This window comes from Arachis duranensis, chromosome 3, assembly GCF_000817695.3.
Source record: "Arachis duranensis cultivar V14167 chromosome 3, aradu.V14167.gnm2.J7QH, whole genome shotgun sequence".
NCBI lineage: Eukaryota > Viridiplantae > Streptophyta > Magnoliopsida > Fabales > Fabaceae > Arachis > Arachis duranensis.
The window spans coordinates 32,627,103-32,641,152 of record NC_029774.3 but is presented as its reverse complement, the minus strand read 5'-3'; the positions used below and the strand labels follow the sequence as shown (position 1 = coordinate 32,641,152).

The following is a 14,050-nucleotide window of genomic DNA, read 5'->3' as shown; positions in this document are numbered from 1 at the left end:
TCTTCCACGGCATGCACGATGGCGTCTTCTGTCTTGTGGAACTGTTGGTAGCTGAACAACTGGGGCTCTACCATACTCTGCTGGGGCCCCTCGCGGATTGTCATCTCTTCGGGGATCGTGGAAGGCATCCGGGGATGACAGAAACCTCTTTGTCCTCGAGCAATACCACCTATAATAATCACAACTGGGTTGTAAGGTATCTGCCCTATCAATCTGTAGCCGATATGATACAGTCCGTCGATTTGCCCACACCTCAAACCATGTCTGCAGGCAGATGGGCCACCATCCATCTTCATTGCGCGCCGATCGGCGATGAAAGGTGTCTATGTTTAACGGTGGGTTCGGTGGACCTTGTTTGCCACCAAATTGCCGCAGGACTCTATCGATGTTAACAATCTCGATCCAGCAGAACAGAATAAGTGGGACCACCGCCGTATAGATATCCCATGTGGAGCTCCAAGAAATTCAACAGGCACCCTCGACAGAATATGTGCATCCCTGTACGGAATCCACATAAACTAGCAAAGCCAAGTGTCACTTATACAGGTAGACGAACTTTCAGATACAAAAGAAACTCATGCTAGCACATACAACAAGAATAATTACCTCGTTCACCTTCAAATTGTCCAACCTCAGACGATGCCTTTGTAAGCGTTGCTCGGCGTAGTCATTCTTTACTCTCTTGCCCGCCCACCTATGAAAGAACACCATCATCATAACCACATTTAAATAAAAAAGCAAATGAAATAACAACACAAATAAAAAAGCCAGAAGATATGTAACATAATATCTTATGTTGTAGCTAACGGAAACGTGTATGGGCTCATCACGTCCGGTGCCCAGAAAGGAAGCCTAAAGTATATCCAAGACATCAACAATGTATGACAGCCGGACATTCCCTCGACGTTGTAATCAGTCGCTAGGCACATGCCTCTATACAACTAACAGAGCACGGCACTGCCCCAACTATACATACTAATGGCGTCATAGTTGGCTAGGAGAGGAAGATAATGTACGTGAACCGTGTTGCTCGCTTTGTCAGGAAGTAAAACGTCCCCCAATAAATACATAATGCAACAACGTGCATACCGTACGAGGGCCTCATCGGGAGAGTCAAGAGGCATCTGTTGTAGTATACTCCTGAGCCACTTCAGTTTTATGTTATACTTCGTGGTCCCAACATGTCCGTCAGGAACTTCACCAAAGAGTTCCTCACACCATTGCCAAATATCCCTCTGGTGGAACTTACTCTATGACCTTAGAGTGCCGCTCACCGGCTCACCGTCGATTGGTAACCCCACCTGCATAGCAACATCCTCCAAAGTGACAGTACACTCACCCCATGGGAGGTGGAATGTGTGGGTCTCAGGACGCCATCTTTCCACAAGAGCGCTAATCAATGGGTTGTCATACTCAAAACGCTTTATCAAAGACGCATAATAGAAGCCGACTCTTCTTAGATACGGCTCTAGCATCTGCCTCCTAATTTCCATACTCGGATATGCGTCGTCTACAGAGAAAACATCGACTAGTGTGCCATGCGGAGTCAACACACGTGCTGGCTGAAATTGAAATACATCAAAACATAATTACTCAATTTACAACAATTTTTTTATCATTAACAAATTCTTATTTATTTGTTAAAAAAAACTCACCTTCACATGTAAATGAGCATAAATGTGAAATTCATCCAACCTATTAAGGTTTTCTTCCACATTAATTCCACTTCCACTCATTTTTTTGAATTAAAAAAATAACAAAAACCTATTTTCACCCCACCACCAAACCAACCACAACTATCCCCTACACCCCACTACTTCTCTTCTGTTTTTTCACCTTCGAATTGGTCCCCTCCCTTCACCCCCTTTTATATTACTTCACTCACATGAGAACAATACATTGCCTTCCAATCAACCCAATGCATGCTCGTACGGAAACTATAACATTGGGATTTGCTGCTTTGACTGACCACCTACGCTCTGCCACACGTGAGGAGTGTCATTTCGTGTGTGCCTCCCATGACTTGGCCAATTCGTGGGTGTCATAAGTGATATGGCCCATTTCGTGTGTGCCATACGTGAAGTGATGCAATTCGTGGATGCCATGAGTGAAATGAAGCATCTCGTGTATGTCATGGCTGAGGTGACTCATTTCATGGATGATACACTTGATATGCCTCCTATTACCATTTCGTGTCTGATCCTTGCGAGTTGGGTGTACGTATTTTTAGAAAAATTTCAAACCATGCATATTTTGGGAATTAATGTATTTTATATGCGCATTTAAGTAAAAAAGCCCATTTCCATATAAAAAAAAAAAAATTCAGCCGCATGTTTGTTTGCTTGCTTTTTGCACCTTGCAGTACTTGATTTTTCTAATTTCATATGTTTGAGTCGCAGTACTTTGACGAAAGAAACTTACGTCACTGTAGCCAGAAAACTTAAGTTCAGAAAACTACCGCTGGATCCTGGATCACATCTATTTGTAAGATTTTTTCTCTAATATAATAATTACAAATTTAGTTAAGTTTCTTACAACTATTAATTTATGCTCCTGAAAAAATTGGAAACAACAAAGTTCCTATATTTTGTGATGTACAACTTACTGTACTAGGAATCTACACTACTTATGTACATAAAATTAAGAACTTTTTACCAATTTACTTCCAAACCTTGATAGCCCCATCTCTAGCACTTGATAGCAAGAGTCTCTGGTTTAACTTTACAGAAGCCAGAGAAAGGATAGAATCACGATGGCAACCCGCAGGATCAGTGGCAGCAGCAGCAAGAACTACCTTTGCGGTTAGCTTTATTGTAAGTGGGCGTTTTTTTGTCTCCTGTTAACGAGAATAAAAAGTGAAATACAAGTTAGCAGTATTCCAAAAAAGCTGGATGGTTTAAAGTGAAGCAAGCAATATCCAACAAAGTTCACAAAGCATAATTGAACATAGAAGATCAAGATTTCCAGCAACCAGTGGTTTAATTTGCAGTCCTATCATACATTGGACAAGACAAAAAGAAATGCAGCCATGCAAAATGTATTCTAGAGTTGGATGCGTCCAATTTCTTGATTCGTTTGCCAATGAATCATGTAGCCCACCCATGGCAATTAATACCAACAATAAAAGGGAAAAAAAAGAGCAAAAAGGATGGAAAAATTTACCTGTACAACTTGCACTCCAAAGCTAGATTTTGTTTCATAAAAATCATCATTTCCTACTCCTTTTAAGGTTGGGCCACAAATACAATAACTTTTTTTCGGACTGCAATAAAATAAACAGATACTTAATCAGAATATTGCTGCAAAAAGGGCGAACAAGAGTGAATTTCAACACAAAACCTGCAATGATCCCATCGGCGTATCTTCAAATCGGTGCTCCCAGTCAATAAATCACCCCCTGGCAAAGGAAGTAGTGAACGGATACCAGGAAGACGAGGAGGAGGTTCATTTAGTTCATCAACATTGTACTTGGGATTGATATTTCTTCTATGATTTGATTTAGAACTTAGTTTACTTGTATGTCTGGCCAATGCCCAAGGCCGATCAGACAATTCTGCATCATTGTCATAATTGGCCGACTTCAATACCTGGAGAAATAAGTGTTAACTGTAGAAGACGGAAATAAGAATATAATAATTATTAATATTATCACAATTTCATATGATTTTAAGATAGCCGTAGGCCCGTAGCCTATAAGCAAGGAAGGCATAGGTTCGTATCAAAATGGGTATGAAACCAGCCGAATTTAAACTTTGTTCACGCGCACAATCTTCTCCTGCCAAACAGATATTTAAACTTTGATAGCGTATTTATCGGGGTTGAGATTGTTCTAATCATATTGCTCTCATTATCTCCAACCGTAAAAGAACTGACAACTAATACCTACCTGGTGACAAGTGCCATTCTCCGCATTCCAAAGAGAAACTTCATTGCAACCAGCAGCAACATAAACAAGAGGCCTAGAAGTGGGAGGAGGAGGGCCATTTGGAGGAGGAAGAAAGAGACAAATTTTTTCTATAGGGCAAGCAGGAGAATACTGCCAAGAGTTCACAGGTATAAGAAACCTCAGATCCCAAAGTGTAAGAACACCCCTTGATGACCCTGATACAATCCAATTACCACAAGGCCCTGAGGCTACAGAAGAAACATAGCCCTCCTCTGGAATAGCTTTTAGAGTCCATACATTGGAATCTGATCTAGTATCCCACATATGAATACCACCGTTTTGGGTGCTATACATGACTGTATGATTATCCACTGGGCTTTTCAAAAGGCTGAGTATAGCAGCTTCCTTGATATCCTTTTTAGTGATATCAGCAATACCAGAATACTTCTCAACGACATTTCCCAAACCTCTAGATATATGATCAATAGAGAACATATGAATCAGTCCATCAGATGCTCCAACAATTACTTGCGTAGATCCCCAAAGCATTGCTGCACATAATGCTCGGCTTCCCCCCAGGTGATAAGTTAGCTTTGACCTAAAAGCAATGTCCTTTTCCAGTTTTCTTGAATCCCAGATTTTGACTGTAGAGTCATCAGATGCACTCACAAAGAAGCTATGATCATTGGAAATAGCTATTTCATTTACAGCTGAACTGTGCTCCTGGAGATGTGCAACCAACACCCCACGGGGCCTCCAGCCAGAATCAGGAATGGATGAGTGACAGGAAAATCCTGACGGATCAGTTTGGGCGGTTGCATCTTCCATTAAAATTGAACTAGCTTTAGACAGTCCCGCATCTTGAAATGTGCTATTAACACATGTTTCATTTTCCCTGCCATCTGGCTCATGTACAACTCGGTAGAACTGTTTAGGTCCGCTGTTAATGCTAAAAGATTCCGAAGCAGACTTTGGTGCTGGAACTGAACTAGCCAAATTGAAGGAATTACTGACTGAAGTAACCCAAGGCATGGAAGACGAACTGCGACCAGGAGAATTCATTTGCACTGGAGAATCAGATGCTGGAGGAATTCCCATTCCCTGCCTGTCCGCATAGAAAGAGTACAAAGGTATCCCTTCTGATGGCCTTTTGTATGTGAAATTGTTTATGCCACTACCATATGGTGATGTAAGTCCTGAAAATTGTAACTTCTCCGAAGATCGGAGATCATTATGTCCCACTATAGTGCTAGCACTATGTAAAAAGCTCTTTGTATCTCTCAAATTTGCCTCACCTGTGTCACAATCTGATAGTCCTAGCTGTTGGAAGCCAGTACCAACAGCATGTTGAACCCCAGGACCTTGTTGCTTGTCTGCCCAATTGTCCAGTGTGTTCAACCCCTCAATTCCCTTTTTCAGAAAATCTATTTCCCAGAGTGTAGATTGTGATGATGAATCATACCATATTTTTCTCTGTCTATCTAACATGTCTGAACTCCTAGAGTTCTCCAAGACTTCATAAAAAGCCTGTCTTGAGACAGGAGGTTTCAAACATGACAAAAGAACCTGCTCTGAAGCAAGTGTGACAGGTTGTCTATGGAGGAAAGGTCGTATAACAGGAGCAAGAAAAACATAGGAATCTACTGTACCCAAGCTCTCACTACTAGCAGCAATAAAAGAAACAGCTGATCGTTTTACCCATTCACTGGGATAACCTAGTAAGGGAAAACTGTGCTCTATCATTTCAAGCAGTATCCTCTTCTGGAAGAACCCACTTCTGCATAGAATAGTCAAGCAATCCAAGGCTTTAACAATTACTGCCTCTGTTTTGTCACTTAAAGCCTGCTCGATGTATGGCAGTAGATATTTTTCTACACTGGTTTGGCCCACAAGAAAGCAGACATAAACCAGCTTTTCATAGAATACTGTCCTTAATTGCTCATCCTGATCATTTAGGAAAGCAGGGAGGACAGGTAACAGAAAGTCGTTACTCTGTCTCCTCCCAAAGAACCAGCCCAGTCTACCAATGTCCTGAAGAAGCGCTCGCCTAATATTTGGTGTTTGCTTTGGACCCATAACAAGTTCTTGGACAATTTCCGCTATGGATTTCCTCAGCTGCGCAAGTTGCGCATCAGTATTTATCCTCTTTAATTTTCCAGGGGTCTGAGCAGAGGATATTAATGGTTTTCGTGGTGAGTTCAATTCATCAAGGACGCCTGCCTCTCTTAACCTTATTGAGCGTATCAAGAATCCATAACCAGTTACTGCCAACTTAGCTATGTTTCTGGAATAACATATTCTCACACTTTCCTCTGGATCATCAGGAAGCATAGAAAGCATTGGAAGTATATACTCAGGAAATATCTTTGCATCGCTTGGAGGGAAGTCTTGGACTAAGGGCAGAATGTCACACAAAGTCTTTAAGGCAGCACATCGCACAATCGCAGCTGAATCTGAAAGCATTACAATCACGTATGGGATAACACGCTGCAAACGGTCTTCATCGTCAATGTATAAGGCAGAAGCCTTCAGCAAGAGTAAAGCTGCCCTCCTCAGGTGAGGAAACTTGACATTGCGCAGGCAGGAACAGAGCAAAGAAGTTATCAAAACCATGCCTTCGCATTTCATAATATTGTTTGACAATGGTAAAAAGGGCATGTCGCATGTATCTGATTGATTATCATTTTCAGACTTCAATGAACTTAAGTCATTCAAAGTGATCCTTTTCAGAAACGGGTGATCAGTTCCTTGAAATTCATTGGAGATAGCTTGAAGCAGCTCTCCAGAAGATTGCAAAGTTTGAAGATTTTCAGGAAATGTAGAATTAGGTGAATCTCCTTTCACATGCTGGGGGCCAGATGAATGGTTATTGTTGTTCATCATTTGTTTAAATATCTCCTGGAAAGCACTTTGGCATAACAAAATCTAGACAGATTGATCACAACAGAAAAAAGTGATGTATGAGTTACCAGAAGCATTAAATCACTCTGATCCAAAATATTTTATTAAAGACCTATACCCTCATATCAGGTTGGAGAGGACTCCAGCAGCAGAAAAAATCGTGAAAAAAAGGTGAAAAATATGTTGGGAATACAACTGCAGCATATTCCTCTAGATAGCTTTCAGCAGAAAGCCGCAACTCCGGTTCTAACTGAATCATGTGTTGTATCATCTTACGGACTCCAGGATCTGGTATCTGCACTAATTGGAAATACATTATCAAACATATAAAAGCAGCAGTTAGAAGTACAGGCATGGGCAAAACTATATTAATGGGAGGACAAATAAAGATAAAGAACAAGGCATAACACTCGTAGATAGGGAGAGTACTTTCTCAAGATGTTGACTAGGATCATATTGCCCTCTGCGATAAGCAAGAAGTTGGGACAGTTCAAACAGTGGCTGTCCCTCGAGAAAAAGTTCTGCAATTACACACCTGAAGTAGTAAAATGATGTGTGCACCTTAGAAAAGATACAAAACAAAAGGAAGCGATTAAGTCAGCTGGACTACAATGCAACATTAATTATCACTGATTCAACAAAAATAGATCCAGAGTTGACGTACGTTTTTATGATAAATAAATTAGCAAGGACCCAACTTTTTTTTCTTTTCTTTTTTCACTTCACAGAGACCCCTTGAGTTCCTTTTCGACTATTATTGACTCAATCTTTTAGTTATGTAAAACCTTCCCAAATGTCAATAGACAAGTGTGTGGAAATATAGTCAAGCCCATATATCTATTAGGATCTTCAAGGTATTGTAGCGAAGAGTCACAAAATACTGAATTCAACAGAATTTAGGGGCTTGCCCTTCTTTTTCAGTGTGTGTGTGCAATAGCTGCATCCCTTAAAAAATAAGTTTGATATGCTATTTTTCACTTAATAATAGGAAGTGAGGGAAAAAATGTAGATGAAAGTTGGAAATAAACTTTCCTTTCCCCGGCAGCACAACTGCTTTAAGTAACTTGCCATATAAATGAAACACAAAGAAAAGTGTTTTGAAAAGTCGAAGCCTGAAATGGGGATAATCAAAGAGCTAAAGTGTTAAGACTCCAACAGGTACTAACCCGACAGCAAATATATCCATGGATGGCTCTAAAGGGGCATCTTGCGGCATCTGCATTTCCCCTCCATGTTCATAAAATCTCTGCCAGTAAAAAAATAGACAAGGTAAATAGTGACCATTAAGAAAAGGCATATATAACAGCATAGAAGAATAGAAATTTGTGCCTCACTAATTGCAGTATTCACTTGAAACACACACGCACACACAAGAACGAAACAACAACGAAGCTCAAATTTGTTAGGTGAGTTCTATGGTGCCTTTTAATATGGTGCCTAAATTGCCTAACTTTCTTTTAAAGGTAAAAAATAAAATATTTAAAGCAAAAAATAAAATATTTAAAATTTATTAAATATTATCTATTTACTTTTTCTGGTAAGTTAGGCACAATCTCAAAGGCACCATAGCATTCACCAATTTGTTAATATACGAAACAGAGTATGAGAATTCGTACTAACAAGTTCCAGTTGCATCCTGACACGAAAATTATTATCTTTTAGAAAAAGAAGGAAGAGAAAAGCACAACAATGTGCTACAGTAATTTTGAAACCATGCAATGTAATATCTGACATTTATGTGAATTGTAGGAACAAGAAATAGAAAGAAAAAGAGCCAACCTCAGGTGCCAGATAACAGAGCCTTCTTCCACCAGTGTCAAAGAAGAAAGAGAAATCTGATGGATCATCATATGGGATGTAGGTGGGCTTGAAAGATGCGAAGTCAGCAAGATAAAGCCAATTCGAAGATGTAATCAACACATTCTCACACTTAATATCACCTACAATATGCAAATCAATGCATCATCATCACTTAATATCACCTACTTTCATGTGTGCTTTGGAGCTGGGATTGCTTAATGCAAAGACTTACCATGACACACCCCCTCATGGTGGCTCTGTTTCACAGCTAAAAGCAACTGGAAAGCCAGCCATTTCTTCTCGATGAAACTGAGAAAAGGTCGAGTGCTTAGTCGATCATGCAAATTATGGAAAAAATACTGCCTGAGAAGGTATGCTGCTTTATCGGTTTCTTGCCAAAACTGAAAGACGAGAGTGTAGAGTGTAGTTAAGGAAACGCTGAGGCAGAAATAGTAACTAGTTAGAGAGTTATGGAAAAGAGAAGGGACCTGAAAGGGCCAAAGGTGAGGATGGTGAATGGAGAGGAAAATGTGCTTGATCTGAGAGAGACGGCGTTCGTAGGGGGAGAGATCGATGGAATGGCCGCGCTTGAAATAGACCTTAACGAGGAGGAGGCCCTCGTCGTGCTTGCACTGAATCGACTTGAAGAAACGGCCCCGTCCGAGCACCTCCTTCAGCACCAGATTGTACGTCGACGGCAGCTCGTGAAGGTAGTACTCCGACGCCGACACCTGCGTCGTCCGAGCGATCTTGTTCCCCATTCTCAAACGCCTTCTTTTATTTCTTCTTCAAACTTCCAAATCCCGTTTTCTTGGAAACATGGGATCATGTTCCTTTTGCTTTCGTTCTCAGCTGATTTCTACGAAGCCGTTTTTTTCAGTTTCGGTTTGAGTGGATCCAAATCCAATCATCACATCACACACAACTCAAGCAAATATTATATTATACCTTTTTGTCATCATGAAATTTGATTTTGACTTTTGGTTCTATAAACAAATTCTAATTTAAATATGTTTACAAATAATTACATTAGAATTAATATAGAAAATCGAACTAGTAATTAAACTAGTTAAATTATTAGTTTATTAATTTATTGATTTAATTCATAAATTATTGATTAAATTAATAAAATTGATCTCATATAAATAAAAAATATAAAATATAAAATAATAAAAAATTTAAAATTAAAATTTAAAATATATATCTAATATATTTAAATATAAGTGAGTATAAAATTAAGATAATATCTAATAAAATTATTATATGTTTTTACTATATAATTAATAATTAGTATAAAAATAATAAAGAACAACATAACTTCGTGACAAAAGGAGCATGTGGTAACAAGGAGGATCTTTCAACCTTTTGCGAGCTTGAGATTGGACTGAACCGATTAGAGGTTCAATTCACTGGTTTTTCAGTCGAACCAACCAGTTCAGTCCAATTTTGATAACTATGAAAAGTAATCATTAAAATTGGCCATATAAATACATGTGTTATTTAATTCATTTTAATATGTATTTATATTTTGTATTTTAATATATATTTTATACTAATAACTGATTTTAATGTAAATATAGCACGATTGTTTTACAAATATTTGCACTTTTGTTATTTACCTTCTATCTTTCTATAAATTGAACAAGAATAAAATGTGGTTAATGAGTTCCTCGACTAAAATGAGCCTCGACTGAAAACTAAGTCGATTATGGAGAGAGTCGAAGTCAAAGACAGTATATGAAAAATGTTAATTAGCAATTACTTTAACTTGAGCATCAAAATTTTTTACGTGACTCTCAAACTAAGAATGGGAATATGGTACAAATTTTGAAGAACAAGGTGAAGGACGAATATGAAAAGAAAAAAGAATAACCACCAAGCATTGTCTTTATGAATAAGAAAATTAAAATTAACATAGGCATGCATTGTAACCTACTCTAAACCACACTAAAACTCTACAAAATTTTTAGTTAGACTGAGGTACGAAAAAATTGAGTGTGCGTGCATGTGAGTGTTGTATGTTATCACTTTTTTTTTATTTTTTTCATTTTTTTCTGTATTTTTTCTTTCTTTTCATTTGTTTTATGATTTCTTTTGTTAAAATTTATTTTATCATTCATTTCTTCATTTCATTATTGTTAATTTTATTAGTTATTTCATATTATTATCGAGTTCTTCTTTTGCATTAAGTTCATCGATTGAAATTTTGTAAACTATTGATCTAACAGATGCTAATTAAATAAATTTCGGGTCGAGTTCATTCTTTTGAAAGAGAAGTCATATCTACTTTCCAAATGAAATTTTACTACAAACTCATTTTGATACTATCTGTCAAAATCGACAAAAAAAACGAGTAAAACAATAAATAATCATTTCTGACTATAAAAAATTCAGATACTAACAAAATTGACCATAAAATATTAAAATAACTAATCATTAATTTTTTGTTGGTTTTCTTAAAAAATTAATTAAAATACCCAAATTACCCTTTTTTTATTATGTTGTACCTCTTTTACTTTCATATTTGACACTACTATTATTAATCTTTATCTCTGCATCCCTTTTCTCCAATAACTTTCTTTTTAATACTTTTTCTAATTGTTACTGCTTCAGAAACTAACAAATAATTAAAAAAAAGAATTTCCTATTTCCAGCAAATAAAAAGTATGAACAAGTTAAAAGAAAAGAAACAGTAAAAGCATTAAAGTAGAAAACATGGTTCGAAAAAACAATCAAAATGCAAACATAGAAAGAAAATAGTGTCAACAAAGAATGTTGAAGAACAAACACACACAGAGAGGAATTTAGATACGAAATTACATGGTATTAGACCAACTTAAATTCGCTTTTGATACAAAATTATATGAATCTGTAGTATGATTGATAGATTGAGGTAATTTAAATATTTTAACTAATTTTTTAATGGAGTTAACAAAAAATATCAATTTGTTATTTTTTTTTCAAACAAAACTAATTTTTGTTAAATATGATATTAATTTTAATTTTTTATGGTTAATTTTATCAGTATTCAAATTTTTTATGATAAAAAATAGTTATTTATTCTTTGAACAATTTTACTATATTTTTCTTGAAACAAGCACAAATTTATCCGTTTATTTTAGCATATTTATAAAAAAAAAAGTATAAGTAACTAATAAAAAACATAGAATTAATTTAAGTTGGTTGAGTGATTAATTTATTGTCTAATTAATCCGTCTTATGTATAAAGCAATTTATTAACTAATAACAAATTCTTAAATAAACCAATAAACTATAACTCCAATGATATATTTTCATAAATCGCAAGTTCAAATTTTATTCTTAACTTAAAAAAAAGACAAATTCTTAAATAAATTTAAATCTGCAGAGAATTAATTTTTAACATATTAAATAGAAAATTAAGAAAAACCAAAATAAAGAACCGAGTTACACATCATAACAAATTTACGGTATATGCTTACACAACCATTTGAAGGATTAAATTTAATTAATGTTGCAGCAAATACATCTTAGATATTATATTTTAATAAATATGGGTTAAAAAAAATTCTTTTGAAAAAACAATTGGCTATAAAAATATTAGGATGCATTTAGTTTATGTTTTTACTTTTTATTTTTATTTTTTAAATTTTATAAAAAAAAATAAAGTACTAACAATAATAAAATTTTATTTCTATTTTTATTTCGTGTTTTTATTAAAATAAAAAAATAAAAGCAAGTCCAATGACATTAGGAAGGCAAAAAAAGATGAAAACAAAAAATAAAATGCAAACCAATCGCGTTCTGATTTCTCAACAATCCGGTGAAACAAATTCGCAGCTCGGCCCCTTTTTCATCTACTTTTTCTCAACAATCACGGGAATCATACTACTGAAATAAAACACCAATAATTCACGTCGAAAAGCAAGGAAATAACGATTAGCTAAGACTAGAACATCATAAATAGCCAAGCAATAAAATTGAGGATTGTAGACCCAAAAAATAAAAGGAAAAATATATGGAACAAACTTCAAAATCAATCAAAAATAAAATAATTTTATTAATTATTAAATATTTTACCATATTTAAATTAAGAGAAAATACGTTCAGTATTATTGTAACGTGAATCACTGTCTCTTCACTTTTATTTTCTCTTTAAATATCTAAAACATGATAAATTAAAAAACAGATTTAGAACCATCTAATTTAAAAAAAAAAAAACATTCTAATACCTAGTATAAACACCATTCACATAAAAATTTTAAATTCATCCAAAAATATTTAACTGATTTTTTGTTGAAACCATATTGATTCCTTAACATTATGATAAAAGACAGAAAACAGATTTAAAACCATTAAATTTATAAAAAAAAAATATCTAATACTTAATATAAATACCATTCACATAAAAATTTTGAATTATATTTAGTTGATTTTTTTGGTTTCCTAGTATTATTAAAAATAAAATGGCGGAATTCAAAATCCAGGTCAATAATATAATGGATTTCAAATTAATTCTTGTGTACATAAGAACGCGTAGATGCTCCAAGGAGAGAACTACTACTACTAATACTTGGTCTCTGTTTATTAGTTACTAGAGAAGCAAAAGAAGATCCCCTTGAAGGTGGCTTCTTTGATATTTTTGCCTTAGGACTAGTGTACGAAGATGATATTCTCATCATTCTTCTGTTACTAGTATCCAAGCCTCTCCATTTCATTATTCTTTTTCTGTTTCTGTAACCGCTGCTACCATTTTCTTTCTTAGCAAGATTTTCTATGCTCTGCACCCTCTCTAAACAAGTGAAAGATTCTGCTTTCCCTTGGTAAAACATGGACAACCCTCTCCTGCACACACATACATTTGTATCAGATATAATTTTAATTTTAAATTAGTTAGAAGTTAGCAACTAGAATCCAAGTTAATTAAAAGGGCATTCATATGCATGAAGGAAATGGCTTACTTTATTGGAAGATGGTTCATGAGTTCTGATAGCTTGTATAGAGGGCCGTTTGAATTCGATGACGATGACGAGGACGATGCATCCTCAGCCAACTCATCATCTGATGAAGAAGATGAACACGCGGAGTTCATTGAAGCTTCTGATGAGATGGATCCCGTGGATATTGAAGCGTCACATATATCATCATCGTGATCACCATCCTTAACAACCCAGTTATTATTGTTACCATCCATGATCATAAAGAAGAAGAAGGAAGTAAGATGGTGCTTTTATGGTAACTATATATGGAACACAGGAGCTAGGGGGACGAATTAAGAATTTAAGATCACTTGATTACAAAAGATATGATATGGCAATCATTCCTCATAGTAACAACATTGGTGTTGTCTTGTATTGTATATATAAAAGAAAAGACAACCAATGAAGATTTGGATAACAGCATGGTTGGGTGTTTTTATATTACTTAGGTATGAATTGTAGGACAAGATAGACTTTTTTATTTATTTATTTAAAAAATGAATAA

General features: G+C 35.7%; 2 protein-coding genes across 2 annotated transcripts; both read right to left on the bottom strand.

Moving 5' to 3' along the window:
• Window positions 1-2,558: 2,558 nt before the first annotated feature.
• Window positions 2,559-9,468, bottom strand: LOC107478570 (serine/threonine-protein kinase VPS15-like). Its single transcript, XM_016098704.3, has 10 exons — window positions 9,076-9,468; window positions 8,820-8,988; window positions 8,567-8,727; window positions 7,954-8,033; window positions 7,217-7,322; window positions 6,906-7,082; window positions 3,887-6,811; window positions 3,340-3,587; window positions 3,163-3,262; window positions 2,559-2,836 (listed from the first exon to the last, which is right to left on the bottom strand). Exons 1-10 carry the CDS (start codon window positions 9,346-9,348, stop codon window positions 2,660-2,662), a joined length of 4,416 nt encoding a protein of 1,471 aa, XP_015954190.1. The 5' UTR covers window positions 9,349-9,468; the 3' UTR covers window positions 2,559-2,659.
• Window positions 9,469-12,996: 3,528 nt separating this feature from the next.
• Window positions 12,997-14,050, bottom strand: LOC107478665 (protein OXIDATIVE STRESS 3). The gene is made up of 2 exons (XM_016098795.3): window positions 13,528-14,050; window positions 12,997-13,411 (listed from the first exon to the last, which is right to left on the bottom strand). The coding sequence occupies exons 1-2, from the start codon at window positions 13,764-13,766 to the stop codon at window positions 13,078-13,080; spliced, it is 573 nt and encodes a 190-aa protein (XP_015954281.1). The 5' UTR covers window positions 13,767-14,050; the 3' UTR covers window positions 12,997-13,077.

Coding starts and splice junctions, on each gene's coding strand:
- LOC107478665 (XM_016098795.3), bottom strand. CDS start 13,766: ATGATCATGGATGGTAACAATAATAACTGGGTTGTTAAGGATGGTGAT. Junction 13,412..13,527: donor ATGAACCATCTTCCAATAAA/GTAAGCCATTTC, acceptor ATGTGTGTGCAG/GAGAGGGTTGTCCATGTTTT.
- LOC107478570 (XM_016098704.3), bottom strand. CDS start 9,348: ATGGGGAACAAGATCGCTCGGACGACGCAGGTGTCGGCGTCGGAGTAC. Junction 7,083..7,216: donor CTAGTCAACATCTTGAGAAA/GTACTCTCCCTA, acceptor CAATTAGTGCAG/ATACCAGATCCTGGAGTCCG. Junction 6,812..6,905: donor CTCTCCAACCTGATATGAGG/GTATAGGTCTTT, acceptor CAATCTGTCTAG/ATTTTGTTATGCCAAAGTGC.